Source organism: Panthera onca, chromosome C1 (assembly GCF_046562875.1).
Source record: "Panthera onca isolate mPanOnc1 chromosome C1, mPanOnc1 haplotype 2, whole genome shotgun sequence".
In the NCBI taxonomy this organism is placed as follows: domain Eukaryota; kingdom Metazoa; phylum Chordata; class Mammalia; order Carnivora; family Felidae; genus Panthera; species Panthera onca.
Window position 1 is genome coordinate 123,367,670 of NC_138346.1, and position 22,477 is coordinate 123,390,146.

The window sequence follows — 22,477 nt, forward strand, 5'->3', positions numbered from 1 at the left end:
GAGAAAGAGGGATCAAGAGGAACATGCATTTTCATCCCTTGTTGGACTAATATTTGTCCATAGGGCTCGGCCTGGAAAGAGGCCACATCATCCTTGAAGACTAAAGCCTGACCTGCTGTGTGCTGGTGAAGCCAGTCTCTTTAGATTTGTGCTCAAACTATAGGTGTCCAAAATAGGTTATCAGAAGAACCCACAGAGGAAATGTCCTTTTAGAAGGTTAAAACACCCTGTGGGAAAGAGGGGAGTGAAAAGGAGGAAGAATGGAGTCTTAAATGTACTGTATTTCATGTAAATTCATGTGCTATCAATATTGTGTTTATGAACTTACTTTAGATGTAAAAAAAAAAAACGGTGAACACGTAGAATAAGTAAATATCACCTCCTTTGGAATGTTTCTGAAGTAGCTGGCTATATTTGCAGGTTGGAGGAATTGGATCTAATGACTTTTTGAGATCTTTATGGATGTCAGATCACATGCCTTTATATCAGAAAAAGCATTCTCTATGTTTTCTACGATATTTATATGCTGAAACAGTGTTCCTCAGTCATGAGCATCTTTCCAACCATGTCATGAATAGACTTGAATACTTTTAACCAGTGGGGTACCAAGAATGCCTAAGTCCCCACTCCCTGTATGTCAGAATCTCCTGGGGAGGCCCCAGAGTCTGGGGCTTAGTGGATGCTGATGTCCATTCAGGTTTGAGAACCTCCACTTAAAGAAATCTTTCTAGTCTATGAAAGTTATTCTTGGTTAGTCTATCCTCCCATCTCCAGAAGTATCTGTGAAACTCCAGAATCTATAATCTATTATGTAAATGCAGAATTGCCTTAAAATACAGATAAACACAGGGACAGGCTGTATTTTCCAACGGTAAGGAAGAGGGGGTTTTCCTTGATGAAAGGAGAATGTTTGGAACTTCCCACAGTTTTCCTGGTATTTTTTCAGGCTATACGGCATGTTCAGACCATGTATGAAGAGGCTTATAATGATTACCTGAAAGACAGGGAAAAGGGAAATGGGACCCTCATTACCTTCCACTCAACAGTAAGTAACTTTGCTTCTTCTTTAACATCATATCTTCTGAAGACCATGCATTAGTCAGGACCTCTCTCTTCACTTGGCTTAAAGATCAGAATAACTTTGGTGAAGCCATGCTGTAGCTGTATTTCAGCCCTCACAGGAGCCGCCATTGGCATTACGCGTAGAACCTAGAAGAGGAAGGGGCCTACCTGGCACCCAGCGTTCACCAGAGGAAGTCAGGGTATGTGCCCCAGAGAGACAAAAGAGCACAAAGAAGAGCACCCAGAAAGCAGCCCAAATCAGTTCTAAGCTGTCTCAGAGGGTGGCATGGTGGTGTAATAGAAGCGACCATGACCTTCAAGTCAGGAAAGCTCTTTCTAGCTGCAGCTCTGCCACTGAGCCTCTTTGCGACTTGAGCCACTTCTTTGCCTCCCTGATAATCACTCAGCTCCCCCATTTGTAACACAAAAGGGCACGGAGACAGCTATGCTCCCTTTATCCTAGAATGTTCTATGAGACTGTGCTGTCAGTGCAGTGCTGAGGGCTGCACACAGCTAACCAACAAGGGCTTATGGATGATGGGCCAGGTCAGAGTCATCCTGATTTATTAACCACTGCCGTATGGAGAAGTATCTCTGAACCCCTGGGCCAGTTGCTTCCGGGTAGCCCCATTCCTGTTTGTCACAGGAATGTCCTGGAAGGTGCCAACCATTTATCCTGTTCAGCCTCAGCTGCCCCAGGGACATCAAGCAACACACAGTCTCCTTTGTCTTTGAAGAGCCAGCCCTAAGGCAGGACACCTATTTGCTGGCCTGACTTCATGCCCTGGCCTTTCAGCCCCTGGGGTTTATTTACTGTGGCCACTTCTCCTCTCTGTCCCAGACTGTCCCCAGTTAATGAGCCCTTCCTGAAGCTCATAAAACTTGAGCTACTCAGCAAGGTAAGTTACTCCCGGGCTGAAATAAAGAATCTAAGGACCCAATTCCTGTCTAAAAAACAGCAATTTACACAAGACACGGTCATTGGCTTCTTGCTTTGTTTGGATTGCCTTGAGTCACTTCCCATTGCAAAACTCAGACAACTTTACCGAAGTTCTCTTCTTGTTTTGCTAGCATGGTTATGTGACTCTTCACTATCTTCCTAGAAATGGCAGTTTGGGTTGCAGAGATTGGCCCCATAGCTGCTTTGCTGCCTCAGTGCCCCAGTCCTCCGCCGTGATGCCCAGACTTATAGCTCCCACTCCTCCTTCCTGTGCCCTAAAAGCTGTTCTCTGACTCTCTAGTTTCAGTGCTGTGGAAAAGAAAGCTCTGAACAGGTCCAACCCACATGCCCAAAGGAACTTCTAGGGCACAAGGTAAGCTTCTCTACTAGGGTTCCCATCCTATCTATACTGTAAGATGGCTCTTCCCCTTGGGTATGATTCTAGAAGGCCATCTCCCAGTGGCTTCTGAGCCTCAGCTTTATTCTATGTAAAATACATGAAGCAATGCTGAGTCCTAGTCTCCCGGTCCCCTGGGAAATGATGGTAAGCGGACCTGCCCATAATGGTGCAAATGCCATGGCATTAATTAAACTCACCAGGGCCAGAGGTGTGCACCCTGAGAACGTTGCCCCACCCACCTCTCCCTGGAAGTCACTGATGAATGCTTCATTTAGCAAGTGAAGGTGCCAGGTTCTGAAAACCTGTGCCAGGTTTTGTGCCAGGTTCTGAAAACTCTGAGATGAAACATGGCTCCTGCCTCAGTGGCCTTGTAGACTAGTCAGGGGACATGGTGTGTGCCCGAAGCCTGTAAAGAATACAATGTAGACACAGAAAGCTTCACAGAAGTTGAGATCCTTGAGCTGCATTTTGACAAAGGAAGGTCATTCTGGGCCCATAAAGCAGCAGGAACAGAGGCATGGCAGTAGGGAAGCCCAGGACTGCAGGACAGTAGGGAGTCCAGAGGGGATGGTGAGGGACATTCTTGGGCAAGGCAGACAAAGGCGTGATTTTACACCTGGAAGTTTGGGAAAGGTGTTGCTTTTAGCAGAGGATTATCATAGTCCGTTTTGCATTGTAGAAACAGTACTCAGGCTGCTGGGTGTGACAGGTAGAATAGAAGGTTGGGGAGTGTTGGAGGGAGGCCACGTAGGTGCCACTTGTGGTCACCTTGGTAAGAGAGGATGAGGAGCTAATGAAAGTCACGAGCAGTAGGGATGGAGAGGAGGCAGCCGATTCAGAGATGTTCGGAGGGTAGAATCAACAGGCCTGGCCAATCTCTTGTGTGTGAGTGGGGAGTGGGAGGAGGAAGCTAAGACCTCAGACTTCTGCTTGAGCAGAATGGGTGGATGGAGACTCTGCTCCCTGTGAGAGGTGCATGGAGGGAAAAGAGCACATTCCGGGGCAGTTTTGGCCAAGTTTGCACTTCACGTGCCTGTGGGACTTACATGTAATCTGAGCTGAAGATGGGTGTAGGAATCCCAGCATAGTGGTGGTAGCTGAAGCCGTAGGAGTGGCTTCACCCAGGGAGTGTATGTGGAATAAGGCAGAGGTGGGCTGAAAACCCTGTCATTTAAGGGTAAGCGAAGGACAAGAAGCCAGAAGAAGACTGTGAAGGAGGAGTCGAACTGGAGAGAGTCCAAAGACAGTGGCGCCTGGGAAGCAAGGGAGGAGATGGTTGGTCCATAAAGTTCAATGCTGGGAAGAAGACAAGGCAATGAAGGCTGGAAATAATGTGTTGGATTTGGTCTTAATCATTAATGATGTTTGCTCTGCAGTTTCAGTGAAGGGGGTGGGGGAAGCACAGATGCGATGTGGGACATTAGGGGAGAAATATGAGAATATGGGGACAATGATATGGATGCTTCTAAGCATGCAGCTGTGAGGAGACTGATGAGATCTTAGCTCCAGCCTGTGTCCTGAGTCCTGCATTGGACACTTAGTGACTCCTTTTGAGTTGGAGGACATGAACAAGGCACAGCCACTGCCCTCAAAGTGCTCAGCGGCTGCCGGAGAGACCCACAGGGGAGCCAGCACCACCACTCGGTAGTACAAGAGTAAGGCTGCGTGAGAGGGGCGTGCGATTGAAGGGTTGCAGGAGACCCTCCTGATGTGTGATTCTTTTTTGTTGGTGTTCAAGTATCATTAACGTAACACTCTTCACTTAGTTTCAAGTGTACAATATAATGATTCAACAATTCTGTGCATTACTCGGTGCTCGTCACAAGTGTACCTACCTCTTGGGGCACCTGGGTGGCTTAGTCGGTTAAGCATCCAACTTAAGCTCAGGTCATGATCTTGCGGTTCGTGGGTTCCACCCCCGTGTCGGGCTCTGTGCTGACAACTTAGAGCCTAGAACCTGCTTCGGATTCTGTGTCTCCCTCTTTCTCTCTGTCCTTTCCCTGCCCATGCTCGCTCACTCTTTCTCCCTCTCTTAAAAATAAATTTAAAACGTTTAAAAAAAATTCTAGGGGCACCTGGGTGGTTCAGTCAGTTAAGCATCCGACTCTTGGTTTCAGCTCAGGTCATGATCTCATGGTTTCTTGAGTTAGAGCCCCACCTCTGGCTCTGCACTGACAGCGTGGAGCCTGCTGGGGATTCTCTCTCTCCCTCTCTATCTGCCCCTCCCCTAGGTGTGCTGTCTCTCTCTTAAAATAAATAAATAAACTTAAAAATTAGTTTTTAAAAATTTCAACAAGTGTACATCTTAAGCCCTGTTATCTATTTCACCCATCTCCCTACCCACCTCCCCTCTGGCAGCCACCAGTTTGTTCTCTGTATTTAAGAGTCTGGTTTTTGTCTTTTTTTTTGTTGCTTGCTCATCTGCTTTGTTTCTTAAATTCCATACATGAGTGAAAACGTATGGTATTTGTCTTTCTCTGACTGTGTTTCTCTTTTTCACTTAGCATTATACCCTCTAGGTCCATCCACGTTGTTGCAGATGGCAAGATTTCATTCTTTTTTATGGCCGAGTAATATTCCATTGTGTATCTATACCACATCTTCTGTATCCATTCATCTGTCGATGGACACTTGGGCTCCTTCTGTATCTTGGCTATTGTAGGTAATACTGCAATAAACATAGAGGTGCATATATCTTCTTGAATTAGTTTTCCTTGGGTAAATATCCAATAGTGGAATTACTGGATTATAGGGTGATACTTCATATTGTTTCCACAGTGGCTGCACCAGCTTCCATTCCCACCAACAGTGCGTGAGCATTCTCTTTCTCCACGTCCTCATCAGCACTTGTTTCTCGTGTTTTTGATTTTAGCCATTCTGACAGATGTAAGATGATATTTCATTGTGGTTTTGATTTGCATCTCCCTGATGATGAGTGATGTTCAGCCCTTGCATGTCTTCTTTGGAGAAATGTCTATTCAAGTCCTCTGCCCATTTTTTAATTGGATTATTTGGGGTTTTTTGGTGTTGAGTTCTCCAAGTTCTTTATATATTTGAGGTATTAACCCTTTATCAACTATGTCATTTATAAATATCTCCTCCCATTTGGTAAGTTGCCTTTTCGTTCTGTGATTGTTTTCTTTGCTATGCAGAAGCTTCTTATTTTGATGTAGTCTCAATAGTTTAATTTTGCTTTTATTTCCCTTGCCAGAGGAGAAATATCTAGAAAAATGTTTCTATAGCCAATGTCAAACAGATTCCTGCCGTGTTTTCTTCTCGGAATTTTATTTTTCAGGTCTCACTAAGTCTTTAATCCATTTTGAGTTTATTTTTGTGTGCGGTGTAAGAAAGTGGCCCCATTCCATTCTTTTGAAAATGTAGCTGTCCAGTTTTCCCAGCACTGTTTGTTGAAGAGATGTCTTTTTTCCATTTTGTATCCTTGCCTCCTTTGTCATAGATTAGTTGACCATAAAAGCGTGGGTTTATTTTTGGATTCTATTCCGTTCCATTGATCTGTGTGTCTGTTATTGTGCCAGTACCATACTGTTTTGATTCCTACAGCTTTGGAGTGTATCTTAAAATCTGGGATTCTTTCTTCAAATCACTTTGGCTATTTAGGGTCTTTTGTGGTTACAAATTCCAGGATTATTTGTTCTAGTTCTGTGACAAATACTGTTGGTATTTTGATAGGGATTGTATTAAATCTGTAGATTGCTTTGGAGAGAATAGACATTTTAGCAATATTTGTTCTTCCAATCCATGAGTATGGAGTATCTTTTCATTTGTTTGTCATCTTGTATTTATTTCATCAGTGTTATATAGTTTTTGGAATATAGATTTTCCACCTCCTTGGTTAGGTTTATTCCCAAGTATTTTATTATGTGTGCAATTGTAAATGGGATTCTTTTAATTTATCCGTTACTTCATTATTAGTGTGTATAAATGCAACAGATTTCTATATATTGACTTTGTATCCTGCAACCTTACTGAATTCATTTATCCATTCTGGTAGTTTTCCAGTGGAGCCTTCAGGGTTTTCTGTATATGGTATTGCGTCATCTATAAATAGTGAAAGTTTTACTTCTTCCTGACAAATTCAGATGCCTTTATATATTTTTGTCTTCTAATTGCTGTGGCTAAGACTTCCAGTACTATGTTGAATAAAAGTGGTGAGAGTAGGTAAAAAAGAAAACAATGGTAGGAGTGGATATCCTTATCTCGTTCCTGATCTCAGAGGAAAAGCTCTCAGTTTCACCATTGAGCATGATGTTAGCTGTGGAGTTTTCACAGATGGACTTTATTATGTTGAGGTATGTTCCCTTTAAACCTACTTTGTTGAGGGTATTTATCATGAATGGATGTTGTACCTTGTCAAATGCTTTTTCTGCATCTATTGAGGTGATCATATGGTTTTTATCCTTTCTCTTACTGATGTGATTATCACATTGATTGATTTGCAAATATTGAACCACTCTTGCATGACAAGAATAAATCCCACTTGATCGTAGTGAATGATTTGTTTAATGTATTGTTGGATTTTGTTGCTAGTATTTTGTTGAGGATTTTTGCATCTTTGTTCAACAGAAACATTGACCTGTAGTTCTTTTATTTTGTAGTGTCTTTGTCTGGATTTGGTATCAGGGTAATGCTAGCCTTATAGAATGAATCTGGAAGCTTTCCTTCCTCTCCTATTTTTTGGAATAGCTTAGGAAGAATAAATGTTAACTCTTCTTTAAACAATTGATAGAATTCACCTGTGAAGCCATCTGGTCCCATATGTTTGTTTATTGGGAATTTTTTATTACTGATTCAATTTCATTTTTAGTATTTAGTCTGTTCAAATTTTTTATTTCTTCTTGATTCAATTGTGGGAGTTTATATGTTTCTAGGAATTTATCCATTTCTTCTAGGTTGTCCAATTTGTTGGCATGTAATTTTTCATAATATTCTCTTATAATTGTGTTTCTGTTGTGTCAGTTTTTTCTCCTCCTTTGTTTCTGATTTTATTTGAGTTCTCACTCTTCCTTTTTTGATGAGTCTGGCTAAAGTTTTACTGATTTTTTTAGTCTCTATTTCATGTATTTCTCCTCTAATGTTTATTATTTCCTTCCTCTACTGGCTTTGCTTGGTTTGTTTTCTTTTCTAGCTCCTCTCAGTGTAAGTTTAGGTTGCTTGAGATTTTTCTTGCTTGTTGAGGTAGTCCTGGATTGCTATAATCTTCACTCTTAGAATAGCTTTTGCTGCATCCTAAAGATTTTGAAACCTAGTTTCATAGTGTTCTGGTCAGAAAATATGCATGATATGATTTCAGTCTTTTTGAATTTATTGAGATGTGTTTTGTGGCCTAACATGTGATCTGTTCTAGAGAATGTTCCATGTGCACTTGAAAAGAACGTGTATTCCACTCTTATTGGATTGAATGTTCTGAATATATCAGTTAAGTCCATCTGGTCCAATGTATCATTCAAAGCCACTATTTCCTTGTTGATTTTCTGCCTGGATGATCTATGCATTGTTGTAAGTGGGGTGTTAAAGTCCCCTACTATTATTGTATGACTATCAATTTCTTCTTTTATGTGTGCTAATATTTACTTTATGCATTTAGGTGCTTTCTTGTTGGCTGCATAAATATTTACAATTGTTATATCTTCTTAATGGATTGTTCCCTTTATCATTATGTTGTGATCTTCTCTGTCTCTTATTATAGTCTGTCTTTTCAAGTCTATTTGTTCAATATAAGTACTGTTACCTCTGCTTTCTTTTTGCTTCCATTTGCATGGTAAAGGTTTTTCCACCCCTTCACTTTGAATCTGCCTGTGTCTTTAAGTCTGAAGTGAGTCTGTTTTAGGCAGCATGTAGATGGGTCTTGTTTTTTATCCATTCAGTCACCCTATGTCTTTTGATTGGAGCATTTAGTTCATTTACATTCAAAGTAGTTATTGATAGGTATGTATTTATTGCCATTTTGTTACTTGTTTTACATTTGCTTTGGTAGTTTTTCTTTGTTCCTTTCTTCTCTTGCTCTTTTCCCTTGTGGTTTGATGGCTTTCTTTAGTGATATGCTTGGATTCCTTTCTCTTTATTTTTTGTGTATTACTGCAGGTTTCTTATTTGTGGTTACTATTAGATTACTATTGTGGTTACTATTAGGCTCATATACAACATCTTATACATATGGCAGTCTGTATTAAGCTGATGGTTGCTTAAATTTGAAACCATTCTAAAAGCACTAAATTTTTACTGCCCCCCCCCTCGTTTCATGTAATGATGTCATACTTCATATTCTTTTATTTTTTAATTCTTTGACTGGTTTTTATAGATATAATTGATTTTACTGCTTTTGTGCTTTAATCTCTGTATTGCTTTTATAAGTGATTAATCTACAACCTTTATTGTATTTGTATTTACCTGTGAAATCTTTTCCTTTCATAATTTTCTTACTCCTGATTATGGCCTTTTCTTTCCATGTAAAGAAGTCCCTTTAATGTTTTTTGTAAGGCTGGTTTAGTGGTAATGAACTCCCTTAACTTTTTTTTATCTGGGAAACCCTTTCTCTCTCCTTCCATTCTGATGCTAGCCTTGCTGGATAGAATATTCTTAGTTGCAGGTTTTTTCCTTTCAGCACTTTGACTATATCATAGGGGCCTTCTGGCCCTCAAAGTTTTTGCTGAAAAATCCATGGGTTTACCTTGTCTGTAACTATTTACTTTTTTCTTGCTACTTTTAAAATTCTCTCTTTATCACTATTTTTTTTTTCTTTGCGTGGTGTGTCCTGGGATGTATCTTTGTGGGTTCATCTCGTTAGGGGCTCTCTCTGCTACATGGGCTTGTTTCTTTCCCCAGGTGATTAGGGAGGTTTTCAGCTATGATTTCTTCAAATAAATTTTCTACCCCCTTTTTATTTTTTTCTCTGGTATTCTTATAATGTGAATGTTACTGCATTTGAATATGTCACTGAGTTCTCTTAACCTATTCTCATTTTTTATTGTTCTTTTTTCTTTTTGCTGTTCAGTGTGGTTGCTTTCCATTACCCTGTGTTCCAGCTCCCTGATCCACTTTTCTGTTTCTCTAATCTACTATTGATTCCCTCTAGTGTATTTTTAATTTCAGTTATTGAATTCTTCATCTTTGATTGGTCCTTTTTTATATTTTCTCTTTGTTGAAGGTCTCAGTGAGATCCTCCACTCTTTTCTCAAGTCCAGTGAATATGTTTAGGACCATTGCTTTGAATTCTTCATCAGGAATATTGCTTACCTCTGTTTTATTTAGTTTTTTTGCTGTGTTTTTATCCTATTCTTTCATTTAGGACATATTCCTCTGTTTCCTCATGTTGTCTAATTCTCTGTGTTTCTGTGTATTCGTAATGTCAATTATGTCTCCTGCTCTTGAAAGTAGTTACCTATGAGGAAGAGGTCTTAGTGCCCTGCACTTAGAGGCCCTGCAGTGCAATGTCCCCTGTTCCCCAGGACCAGGAGCTTCAGGGGTGTCTTCTGTGTGAGTTGCACAGGCCCTACTGTTGTGGCTGAGCCTTGTTTACCTTCAGTCCAGGTGACTGCAGTGGTCCACTTTGCCTGTTGTGGGCAGGGTTTGGTCCCTGTGCCAGTCTGGGGCCACAGTGGGCTTGTCGTTAGGCAGTATCAGCAGTCAGACCAGATGTCTGCCCTCATCCCATCTGCTGGGGCTGGGGTCATACCAAAATGCAGGGCACTGTCTCTTCCTTGTCCCCTGAGAGGCTTTCATTGGTGGCTTGGGCCTCCAGTCCATCTGCTGAGGCTGCAGTGACCCCAGACTGCAGGACTCTCTTCCTGTACTGTCTTTGAGAGGTTTTGAGGGCAGAGCCAGTAGTGAGATCAGATGTCTGCCCCCAGTCTATCTGCTGGAGCTCTAGATGCACCGATTGTCAGGGCACTCCCTCTGCACTGCCACTTACAAGGTTCAGCTCCTAGAGCTGCAGTGAAACTGGTGTGTATGGTTACCCTCCCTTCTTCCCAGGGCAGATGTCACTTTGGAGTGGCAGGGTCCCTGCCTGGGCTGCTGCAGGATCAGATGCGGCCGGAGCCATTCTGGAAGGACTCCTGCCAAGTGGGGCTGGTTGGATGGAGTGGACCCAGATCCATAGGAGAACACAGGGGCAGGCACTGTGGTGTTAGCAAGCTAGGTGGCAGGTGTTCTCACTGGTTCCCGCAGGTCTCTAGCTGTCTAGGCTGGAGAGCAGGGAGAGAGAAATGGTGCCCACAAGCTCTTTTGTTCTTAGAAAAGTCTCCTAAAGACCCCTGCCCCTCCAGCACATGTTCTGTGGTTAATAAATAAATCTCCTTCCCATATACCCCAGCCACTTTTCAAACTGCTGCTTCTGTGTTATATCTCCGCAGGCCTGTTTGTTATGCTGGCTCTTTAAGGATAGCAGCTGAGTTTCCTACCACCCTCTGGCTCTCCCAGAGCGGAGCATGCTGATTTTTAAATTTCCTGGTGTTAAGCCCCACAAATTGTAAAACCTCTCAAAATTAAGCCCCTCTGGTTTTCAAAACAAAATGTTATGGGGACTTATGTTCCCAGTGCCAGTCCCCTGTGAGTGGGATGACTGGTGTGGGGGTCTGTCTCTCTCCCTTCCCCATGCTTGTGGTGCCCCCCCTGTTCGTGGTTAGTCTCACCAAGAGTTTGGTTCCCAACTGCCTCTCTGCCCTCCTTGCCCTTGTCCATGTGGCCTCCTTTCTATGATTAAGTGTGGAAAATCTATTCTGCTAGTCTTAGGGGTTTCTGGGTTGGTTGCACTGATGTCACTGTTCTCTAGGTGTGCTCATGGGAGGAGGTGACTTGAAGATCATCCTACTCTGCCATCTTTCCAGAAATCCTCTCCCCTGATGTAATTCTTAGGATGCGTTTTAAAGGATGAATCAGAGCCTAGCAAACAGACAAAAGAGAAGGGTATTCCAGGTAGAAGGGATATGGGGTAAAGACAATGAAAACAAGGGAATATAACTGTATCCAGAAAAGTGCCAGTAGTGGGTTTTGGCTCAGGTACCTGTGGGGATGAGTCCTTCAAGGAGGAGGGACCTGTTCTTGAAGGGCCTTGAATACTTTCATGAAGCCAAAAGTCTACATCTCCTGCTGTATGCTTAGGAAAGTACTAATGTTAGAATCTGGGATAGGATTTACATTTTCCTGAGTTTCCTATAGTAGCAGTTTGGAGGATTGATGGGAAATGAAAATCTGGAGCCAAGAAGGCCAGTTGGGAAGGCTGCTGTCCTCGTTGTCGTCCAAGAGACGTTAACTGGTAACAAGCTGGACTGAGCACCAGGAATGGAGAGAAAGCCATTTAGAAAGGAAAATCTACAGAATCTGGTGACCAGTTCAATATGAGAGAAGAGGGAGGAATCCATTGCTGCTTTTGGCTTTACTAGCTGGATAGATGGTATCATTTAATGAACTGAGAAATAGAGAAAAAGGAACAAATTTTGGAGGAAAGAAAGCTAGTTCAGTGCTTAACCTGGTAATTTTGAGGAGCTAGTGGAACTTCCAACTGGAAATGTCCAATAGACGGTTGCAAAATCTGGCCTGCGGCTCAGGAGAGAGGTTTGGGTGTCAGGACTTCATGGGAGTCTTAAAGCTGTAGATAAGAGTTTAATCCATTAGGTTTAGACGAGAAAATGGCAAGGATAGAATTCCAGGGAACAACAACATTTAAGGACGGGAAGAAGAAGAGTTGCCAAGTAAGAAAAGTAGAAAAAGTAGACAGACACATGTGAGGAGATGCATGGGGGGAGGAGGGAATAGTTACCAGGGTCAGGTGCTGCCATTGAGGTCAACTCAGCATTTATCCATACCTACCCTACGCCTGGCCCTGCAGGTAAAAAGATGAACGACACAAAGTCACTGCTCTCAAGGAATGTGTAGTCTAACAGGACAGATGGACACAGAAATGGACAAAGTGCAGTAACAGAGGTAGGCACAGAGGGTGCAAGTGCTTTGAAAGCACAAAGGGTTACTTAGTGAGGCCAGAGGCTGGAAGGGTCGCGGGAAAGCTGACCGGAGCAGTGATGTCTCAGCTAACTCTTCAGGTGTGAGAAGTAATTATGGAAGCATTAGGCAGGAGGAAAGAGGAAAGCAGAGGAAAGAGCATAAGCAGAGGCACAGAAGCAGAAAATATGAATGGGGAAGTAAAAGTCCAAGGAGGTCCACTGAGATAACTACTGCCATGTTGACAGGATTGAGCATTTTCAAACGGTAACTTGATGTCAGGGGGAGTGAGGACAAACCCCATCCTGCATGGCATGAGATGTAAAGAGGGAGGGTGTCCTTTCAAGTAGTCTAGTTTGGGGCAAAGGACAGGCAAAAAGAGTTCAGAAAAGACGAAATCCAGGGGCACCTGGCTGGCTCAGTTGGAAGAGCATCCAACTCTAATTTCGGGATCATGAGTTCGAGCTCCACGTTGGGTGCAGAAATTACATAAGTAAGTTTTTAACAACTTAAAAGACAAAATCCAAATTACCATTAAACACATAAAAAATGCAGGCAGTTAATAGCAATGGCAAAATATTGCAAATTAAAGAGCTGGCATCGTTTAACCTATGAAATTGACCAAGTTCTTCCTTCCTTAATAGTTATATACAGGGTTGACAAAAATGATACGAAGTGAGCATTTTCAGAGAAATCAGTACAAAATGTTTAGAGGTAGTATGACTGTAGAATACTAGTGAGTTAAAAGAGCTTAGGAATGTGACAGAGTAGGAGGACCCTGACCTCACCCCATCCCATGTTTACAACCAGATATCACCCACATCCAAATCAATAAACTAGAGAGTAATCCAAAGGCTTAGAAAACAAACGTCACAACTAAATATAGAGAAGAAGCTGCATCTGGAAGGTTAGGAAGGTCAGAAAGGCAAAGGGAGGCTGCCTGGAGGAGGGAGGGAGCCGCACATGTGGAGAGGACAGAGAAATGGGCCTTTGCACCAGGGAACTTACGCAGGGAAGACTAATCCCCGTAATGTTTGGCTTTAAAAACCAGAGAGGCTGAATTCTGGGGGACTTGGATCCTGGAACTTTAAAAGTCAGCTGACTCCGCACAGGGCAAGCTGGGAAGGTGAGCGATAGCCGGGTCACTGCCCTTAAACAGCAGCCTGTATGAAGAGGCAACATGAAAAAGGCGGTTTACACAATGCCAGGGGCAACAGGAGACAGATCTGTTCATACTGATTTCAGAGCACGTTGGAGGACTTCAAACTAAGGGAGCTGGCAGGTGCCGTCTTCCTTCTCCACCCTCCAGCATAAACACAGAGCCACTTGTAGGAGGCAGGACTGCACAGACACTTGCTGCCTAACCTGCTAGCAGTTCAGGTGCATGCCCATGAGATCTCCTGAGGACTCACCCACTCCAAGCCTGCTAACCTTGGCCCTGGGCTCAGGGAAAATTTTGTGAAAGCCGCCCATGCACCCCGCCCAGCCTCTGAGTGCCCAGTTGCCACCATGTTCAGTGCCTAGCCACTGCACCAGGCCCAGCTGAAAACCCCCAGCCGCCAACACATGCTAAGCACAGCTGGATGCCAAGTTCAGCCTCACACCCCCAGCCATCCCGGCACAGCCTCCAGCCTCCACCACAGTGCTTTGGGGGATCTGGCATGGGACAAGTAGCACAATGCAAATTTTGCTAACACTGCCACCCTGCTCCCAAGTTCCCTGGCAGGTACACCCACTCAGAGCTGGCCTGAGTGGGACCGGGGGTCCCACTAACACCACAGAGAGCAAGCACAACCCACACCAGGCAGAGAGTCAGTGCAGATAACTGCATGGAAAGGAAAAGTGACCCAGACACAATAACAGAGCATAAGCCACACACATAGGATACTATCCTGAACTGCCAGGACCTCTTTGTTGTGAAGTCCCCATTTTCAAGAGCAGAAGACGTAGCTGACTTTCTTAACACAGAGAGACAGACAGAGAAGCAGACAAAAGGGAGACAGAGAAATTTATCCCAAATGAAAGGACTGGACAAGGCCACAGCCGGAGATCTGAGCAAAACAGATATAAGTAACATGCCTGATGGAGTGTTTAAAGCAAAGATCATAAGGACACTCATTGGGCTTGAGAAAAGAGTAGAAGGCATGAGAGAGATGCTTAACAGAGATAAGGAGTAACATAACAGAGATAAAGGTTCAATAAAAGAAATGGGAAACATGCTTGATGGATTGAACAGCAGGATGAAAGAAGCAGAGAGGTTAATTAGTGACCTAGAACACACACTATTTGAAAATAATCAAGTTGAACAAAGGACAGAGAAGAGAATTATGCAAAATAAGATTAGACTTAGGATATTCAACGACTCCATCAAAAATAATAACATTTGTATTATAGGAGTCCCGGAAGAAAAGCGGGCAGAAAATTCATTTGAAGAAAATAATAGCAGATAACTTCCCTAATCTGGGGAAGGAAACAGATACCCAGATCTAGTAGACACAGAAAACTCCCATCAAGATCAACAAAAGCAGGGGTGCCTGGGTGGCTTGGCTGGTTAAGCATCCAACTTCAGCTCAGGTCTGAATCTCAGGGTTCTTGGGTTCGAGCTCCACATTGGCTCTGTGCTGACAGCTCAGAGCCTGGAGCCTGCTTCAGATTCTGTGTGTGTGTGTGTGTGTGTGTGTGTGTCTGCCCCTCCCAAACTCATGCACATGCTCTCTCTCTCTCTCTCTCAAAAATAAACATTAAAAAAAATACTTCTAAAAGAATCTACAAAAGCAGATCCACACCAAGACATACTGTAATTAAATCGGCAAAATATAATAATAAAGAAAAACATTTAAAAGCAGCAAGAAAACCGTAACTTAAAACAGAAAACCCATAAGGCTAGCAGGGAATTTTTCAATAGAAACTTTCCAAGCCAGAGGGAGTAACATGATGTATTCAAAATGCCCAATGGGAAAAATCTGCAGCCAAGAATACTCTATCCAACAAGAATACTCTTATCATTCAGAATAAGAGGGATAAAGTGTTCCCAGGGAAACAAAAACTAAGGGAGTTCATGACAACTAACCAACTCTGCAAGAAATATTAAAGGGGACTCTTCGAGTGGAAAAAAAAGAGACCAAAAGTAAGAGTATAGAGGTAAGATATACAAAAGGAGTAAAAAATGAATATTTCTGTAAAAAATTATTCAAGGAAATCACAAAAAACGGTTATAAAATATAATAATATATACCTAAAACCTGAGGAGGAAAAAACAATGGGTTCAAACTTAAATAACCATCAACTAAATATAGACCGCTATGTGCAGAAGCTGTTATATACAAACCTAATGGTAACCATATATCAAAAGCCACTAGGGGCACCTCAGTGGCTCGGTCACTTAAGCCTCTGACTTTGGCTCGGGTCATGATCTTGCAGTTTGTGGTTCAAGCCCCACATCAGGCTCTGTGCTAAGAGCTCAGAGCCTGGAGCCTGCTTTGCATCCTGTGTCTCCCCCTCTCTCTGCCTCTCCCCTGCTTACACTCTGTCTCTCTCTCAAAAATAAATAAACGTTAAAAAATAAAAAAAATAATAAAATAAACACTAAGGACACTTGGGTGGCTCAGTCAGTTAACCCTGTAACTCTTGATTTCGGCTCAGGTCATGATCTCATAGTCATGAGATCAAGCCCTGTGTCAGGCTCTGTACTCTGTGGAATCTGCTTGAGAATCTCTCTCTCTCTCTCTCTCTCTCTGTCCCCACTCCTCTCTCTCTACCCTTCCCCCTCTCTCTGAGAAAACACTAGTAAATATGCAAAGAATAAAGAGAAAGAAATCCAAATATATCACTAAATAAAATCAGCACACTATGAAAGAATGACAAGAAAGGATGAAAGAAAATCTTCAGAAACAACCACAAAATACAAAATAAAATGGCAATAAATACATACCTATCAATAATTACTTTGAATGTAAATGAACTAAATTCTCCAATCAAAAGACATAGGGTGACCAAATGTTAAAAAAAAAAAAAAGACCCATCCATATGCTGCCTACAAGAGACTCATTTTAGACCTAAAGACACATGCAAATTGAAAGTGAAAGGACAGAGAAACGCCTATTGGATGCAAATGGATGTCAAAAGAAAGCTGGAGTATTTTTTTTTAATTTTTTTTTAACATTTATTTATTTTGGGGACAGAGAGAGACAGAGCATGAACGGGGGAGGGGCAGAGAGAGAGGGAGACACAGAATCGGAAACAGGCTCCAGGCTCTGAGCCATCAGCCCAGAGCCCGACGCGGGGCTCGAACTCACGGACCGCGAGATCGTGACCTGAGCTGAAGTCGGACGCCCAACCGACTGAGCCACCCAGGCGCCCCAAGAAAGCTGGAGTATTAATACTTACATTGGACAAACTAGACTTTAAAGACTGTAACAAGAGATGAAGAAGGGCACTATATCATAATAAAGGGGACAATCTAATAAGATATAACAATTGTAAATATTTATGCATCCAACAAGGAAACACCTAAGTATATAAAACAGTTAATAAAAAACATAAAGGAATTAATTGATAGTAATGTAATAATAGTAGGACACTTTACCACCCCACTTACAATGGACAGATCATCAAGGAAATAATGGCTTTAAATGACCCACTGTACCACATGGATTTAATAGATATATTCAGAAGATTTTATCCTAAAACAACAGAATACACATCCTTTTCAAGTGCACACAGAACATTCTCCAGATCACATATTAGCCCACAAAAGAAGCCTCAACAAATTCAAGATCGAAGTCATACCATGCATATTTCTGACAGCAACACTATGAAACAAAGTCAACCACAAGATAAAATCTGGAAAAACCACAAATACATGGAGCTTAAATAACATGCTACTAAACAATGAATGGGTCAACTAGGAAATAAAAGAAGAAATTAAAAATTACATGAAACAAATGGAAATGAAAACATAATGGTCCAAAACTCTGGGGTGCAGCAAAAGTGGTTCTAAGAGCAAAGTTTATAGCAATTCAGGCCTACCTCAAGAAGCAAGAGAAATCTCAAGTAAACAACCTAACCTTACACCTAAAGGAGCTAGAAGAAAACAAACAAAACCTAAAGCCAGCAGAAGGAAGGGAATAATAAAGATTAGAGTAGAAATAAATGATACAGAAACTAAAAAAACAAGAGAACAAATCAATGAATCCAGGAGATGGTTCTTTGAAAAATCAACAAAATTGATAAACCTCTAGGCAGACTTATTTAGAAGAGAAATGACTCAAATAAATCTCAAATGAGAGAGGAAAAATAACAACCAACACCACAGATATACAAACTCCTAAGATAATATTATGAAAAACTGTATGCTAACAAATTGGGCAACCTAAAAGAAATGGATAAATTCCTAGAAACCTATAAACTCCCACAGCTGAATCAGGAAGAAATAAAAAAATTGAAGACTGAATACTAACAATGAAATTGAATCAGTAATTTTAAAACTCCCAAAAACCAAAAGTCCGGGACCAGATGGCTTTACAGGCAAATTCTACCAAACGTTTAAAGAAGAGTTAATACCTGTTCTTCTCAAACTATTCCAAAAAATAGAAAAGGAAGGAAAACTTCCAGATTCGTTCTATAGGGCCAACATTACCCTGATACCAAAACCAAATGAAGCGCCACTAAAAAAGAGAACTGCGGGACAATATCCCTGATGAACTTGGATGCAAAATTTCTAAACAAAATACTAGTAAACTGAAACAATACATGTAAAAAATCACCATGATCAAGTGGGATCTGTTCTTGGTTTGCAAGGATGGTTCAATATTGGCTAATCAATCAGCATGATACATCACATCAATAAGAGAAAGGATAAGAACCATATGATCATTTCAATAGATGCTGATAAAGCATCTGACAAAGTACAACATCCATTCCTGATAAAAATCCCCAACAAAGTAGGGTTAGAGAGAACATACCTCAACATAATAAAGGCCATCTATGAAAAACCCACAGCTAACATCATCCTCAATGGCTAAACACTGAGAGATGTTCCCCTAAGGTCAGGAAGAAGACAAGGATATCCACTCTCACCACTTTTATTCAACATGGTGTTGGAAGTCCTAACCACAGCAATCAGACAACAAAAAGAAATAATAGGCCTCCAAATCGTCAAGGAAGAAATCAAACTTTGACTATTTGTAGATGACATGAAACTATACGTGGAAAACCCAAAAGACTCCACCAATAGATAGATAGGTAGGTAGAATGAAAAACCGCCAGAACTGATAAACGAATTCAGCAGAGTCAAAGGATACAAAATCAGTGTACAGAAATCTGTTACATTTCTATACACCAATGATGAAGCAGCAGAAAGAGAAATGAAAATGCAATTTCTATCAAAATACCAGCAGCATTTTTCACAGGGCTAGAACAAACAATCCTAAAACTTGTATGGAACCACAAAAGACCCCAAATAGTCAAAGCAATCTTGAAAAAGAAAAGCAAAGCTGGAGGCATCATAATTCCAGACTTCAAGTTATATTACAAAGCTGTAGTCATCAAAACAGTATGCTACTGGCACAAAAATAGACAACGCAGATCAATGGAACACAATAGAAAAGCCAGAAATAAACCCACAGCTATAAGGTCGATTAATCTTCAACAAAGCAGGAAAGAATATCTGGTGGAAAAAGACAGTCTCTTCAACAAATGATGTTGGGAAAACTGGGTTGCAACATGCAAGAGAATGAAACTGGACCACTTTCTTACGCCAAACACAAAAATAAGTTCGAAATAGATGAAAGACCTAAATGTGAGACCTGAAACCATCAAAATCCTAGAAGAGAGCACAAGCAGTAACTTCTTTGATATGGCCATAGCAACATTTTTCTAGATATGTCTCCTGAGGCAGGGAAACAAAAGCAAAAATAAACTATTTGGACTACATCAAAATGAAAAGCTCTGCACAGCGAAGAAACAACAAAACTAAAAGGCAACCTACAGAGTGGGAGATGATATTTGCAAGTGACAACTCTGATACAGGGTTAGTATCCAAAATATATAAAGAATTTACAAAAACTCAACATCACAAACACAAATCACCCAATTGAAAAATGGGCAGAAGGTGTGGACATTTGTCAAAGAAGACATACAGATGGCCAAAAGGCACATGAAAAAATGTCCAACATTACTTATTATGAGGAGAATGCAAATCAAAACTACAATGAGATACCACCTTATACCTGTAAGAATGACTAAAATCAACAATGCAAGAAAGAACAGGTGTTGGCAAGGATGTGGAGAAAAAGGAATTCTCGTGCATGGTTGGTTGGAATGCAAACTGGTATAGTCACTGTGGAAAACAGTATGGAGGTTCCTCAAAAAGTTAAAAATAGAACTACCTTATGACCCAGCAATCCATTACTGGTATTTACCCAAAGAATACAAGAACACTAATTCAAAGTGATATATGCACCCCTCTGTTTATCGCAGCATTATCAACAGTAGCCAAAATATGGAAACAGCCTAAGTGTCCACTGATACTTACATATATATCATATATATATATGTGTGTGTGTGTGTGTGTGTGTGTGTATATATATATATATACACACACACACATATATACATGTCATATATATACATATATATACATGTCATATATATACATATATATGTCACTTTTTATATATATACATATATATGTATATATGTATATATGTGTATATATATATATATATACACATTATATATATACATATATAAAAATAGAATGAAACCTTGCCATTTGCAATGACATGGATGGAGCTGGAGAGTATAATGCTAAGCAAAATAAGTCAGACAGAGACAAATACCATATGATTTCAATCATATGTGGAATTTAAGAAACAAAACAAGCAAAGGAGAAAAATAAGAGAGACAAATCAAGAAACAGACTCTTAATTGTAGAGAACGAACTGATGGTTACCAGAGGGGAGGTGGGTGGGGGGGATGGGTGAAATAGGTAAAGGGAATTAAAGAGTGCACTTGTAGTGATGAGCACAAGGTGATGTATGGAAGTGTTGAATTACTATATTGTATACCTAAAACTAATACAACACTCTATGTTAAGCAATTGGAATTAAAATTAAAACTTAAATTTAAAAAGAAATTTAAATAGACTAATGAGTTGAGTATGTCCATGCCCTTTATCCAGAAATTCCACTCGTCAATTTATTTTAAGGAAAATAAATCAGAGATAGGGAGAGAGGTATGGTATCACTGCAGTGTTATTCATGAGAACAAAATACTGAATAGGCCATTAATGTGTAACAAGAGGGGACTGTCTAAATTATGTACTCTCATATGATAAATTATAGCCACTAAAAACCACTATTGCAAAGAATTTTTGATGAAAGTAGTTTTGAAGTCCTAATGTTAAGTTTAAAAAGCACATAGTTGTATATAAAGAATTACCTAAGTGTGTGTTTGAGTTTAAAAATACACCACCTGGGTCATCTAGCTGGTTCTGTGGGTAGAGCATGCGACTCGATCTTGGGGTTATGTGTTTAAGCCCCATGCTGGGTGTGGAGATTACTTAAAAAAAATAAATATTTAAAAAAAGAATATACTCACAGTGTTGATGATTATCTTTAGTGTAGTAATACAAGTATGTCTTATTCTCTTTATTTTTTAATCTCCAGTATTTCCCCCTTACCCACAGGGGATATGTTGCAAGACTCCCAGTGGGTGGCTGAAACACAAATAACACCAAACCCTGTATAAAGGGTCTTTATATAAACCCTATATATGTGGTATCATATATACCTGTGATAAAGCTTAATTTATAAATGAGGCACAGTAAGACGTTAACAATAATAATAAAACAATTATAATAATGTAATAAAAGTTATGTGACTGTAGTCTCTTTCTCACTCAAAACATCTTACTGTGCTGTACTTACCTTGTTCTTGTGATGTCAGATGGTAAAATACCCATGTGATGAGATAAACGAGGTGAATGACAGACATTGTGATGTAGCATTAGTCTACTAATGACCTAATGGTATGTCACGGGAAGGATCATCTGCTCCCAGACCCATGGAACCATGGGTAACCAACTGCAAAAGCGAAACCACAGATAAGGGGGAACTACTGTATTTCCCAAATTTCAACAGGAAGCACCTATTTCTTTTATAAGGAAGTAAACCAGTACAAGTTACTTTTCTGAAAAGAAGCTGGCTTTGAAAGCAAGGATGGAATATGGGTAGTGCTAGAGGAGGACAGTCGTGGAGGGGATTGTTTTGTTTTAGACTGAGGAACACGGGCATGGTGTCACAACGATGAGTGGGAATGTCAATGGAGAAGTAGAGGCGAAATAAGAAAGATAACGGACAGCACAGGCTTCCTGAGGAGATGACTGGGAAAGAGATCCGGCTCCAGTAAAGGGATTAACTTTCAACAGAGATGCGTACTTGGCTTTGATGAGATAGAAATAAGAGCAGTGTTGCCTTGTTCACTCTGCGTGCTCACTGCCTACAACTGCCTGGCACTGACTGAATGGAGCGTGTAAGTTTTATAGGTGAAGGAGGGGAAGGTTGGGGAATTTTCTCCAACAGGTGCAGTCGTGTATTATAATGTATTATTTTTTCTGTGGGTCTGTATCCCTCTCTAAACTGTGAGCTCCCTAGGGTACCTGGGTGGCCCAGTTGATTAAACGACTGACCCTTGATTTTGGCTCAGGTCATGCATGATCTCACAGTTCATGAGTTTGAGCCCTGAATCTGCACTCAAACTGCAGAGCCTGCTTGGGATTCTCTCTTTCCCTCTCTCTCTGCCCTTCCCCTGCTCGCTTGCTCTCTTCCTCTCTCATAAAATATATCAATAAACTAAACTGCCAGCTCCCTAAGGGCAGAAGAAATCATGTCTTATTATCTCCATATCTACCACACCATTCCAGTGACTGACTGATGAAGGTAGATTGCTCAAGAAATGTTTGTTGAATTAATGAATGATGAATGAATATGGTATGATAGGAGACCTGAAGATTGTGGTAAGGGTTTCATATAGCTTATTAGAGGGAACTAACCAGTGACAAGTAAAAGGACCTGGGCAGCCTAAAAAAATTGAATACAGAGCATACCTCTGTACTTA

The 22,477-nt window shown here is 41.0% G+C and overlaps 1 protein-coding gene across 3 annotated transcripts in view; it reads left to right on the plus strand.

Annotated features, from left to right (window-relative positions):
* Positions 1-22,477, plus strand: part of TSPAN2 (tetraspanin 2) — a 58,585-nt gene that overhangs the window by 30,319 nt on the left and 5,789 nt on the right. For all 3 annotated transcript variants that reach the window (XM_081796406.1, XM_060621664.3, XM_060621665.3), the window contains 2 exons: positions 947-1,045; positions 2,304-2,375. In XM_081796406.1, coding sequence (XP_081652532.1) covers positions 947-1,045; positions 2,304-2,375 — 171 coding nt within the window. The remainder of the gene's footprint in view (positions 1-946; positions 1,046-2,303; positions 2,376-22,477) is intronic.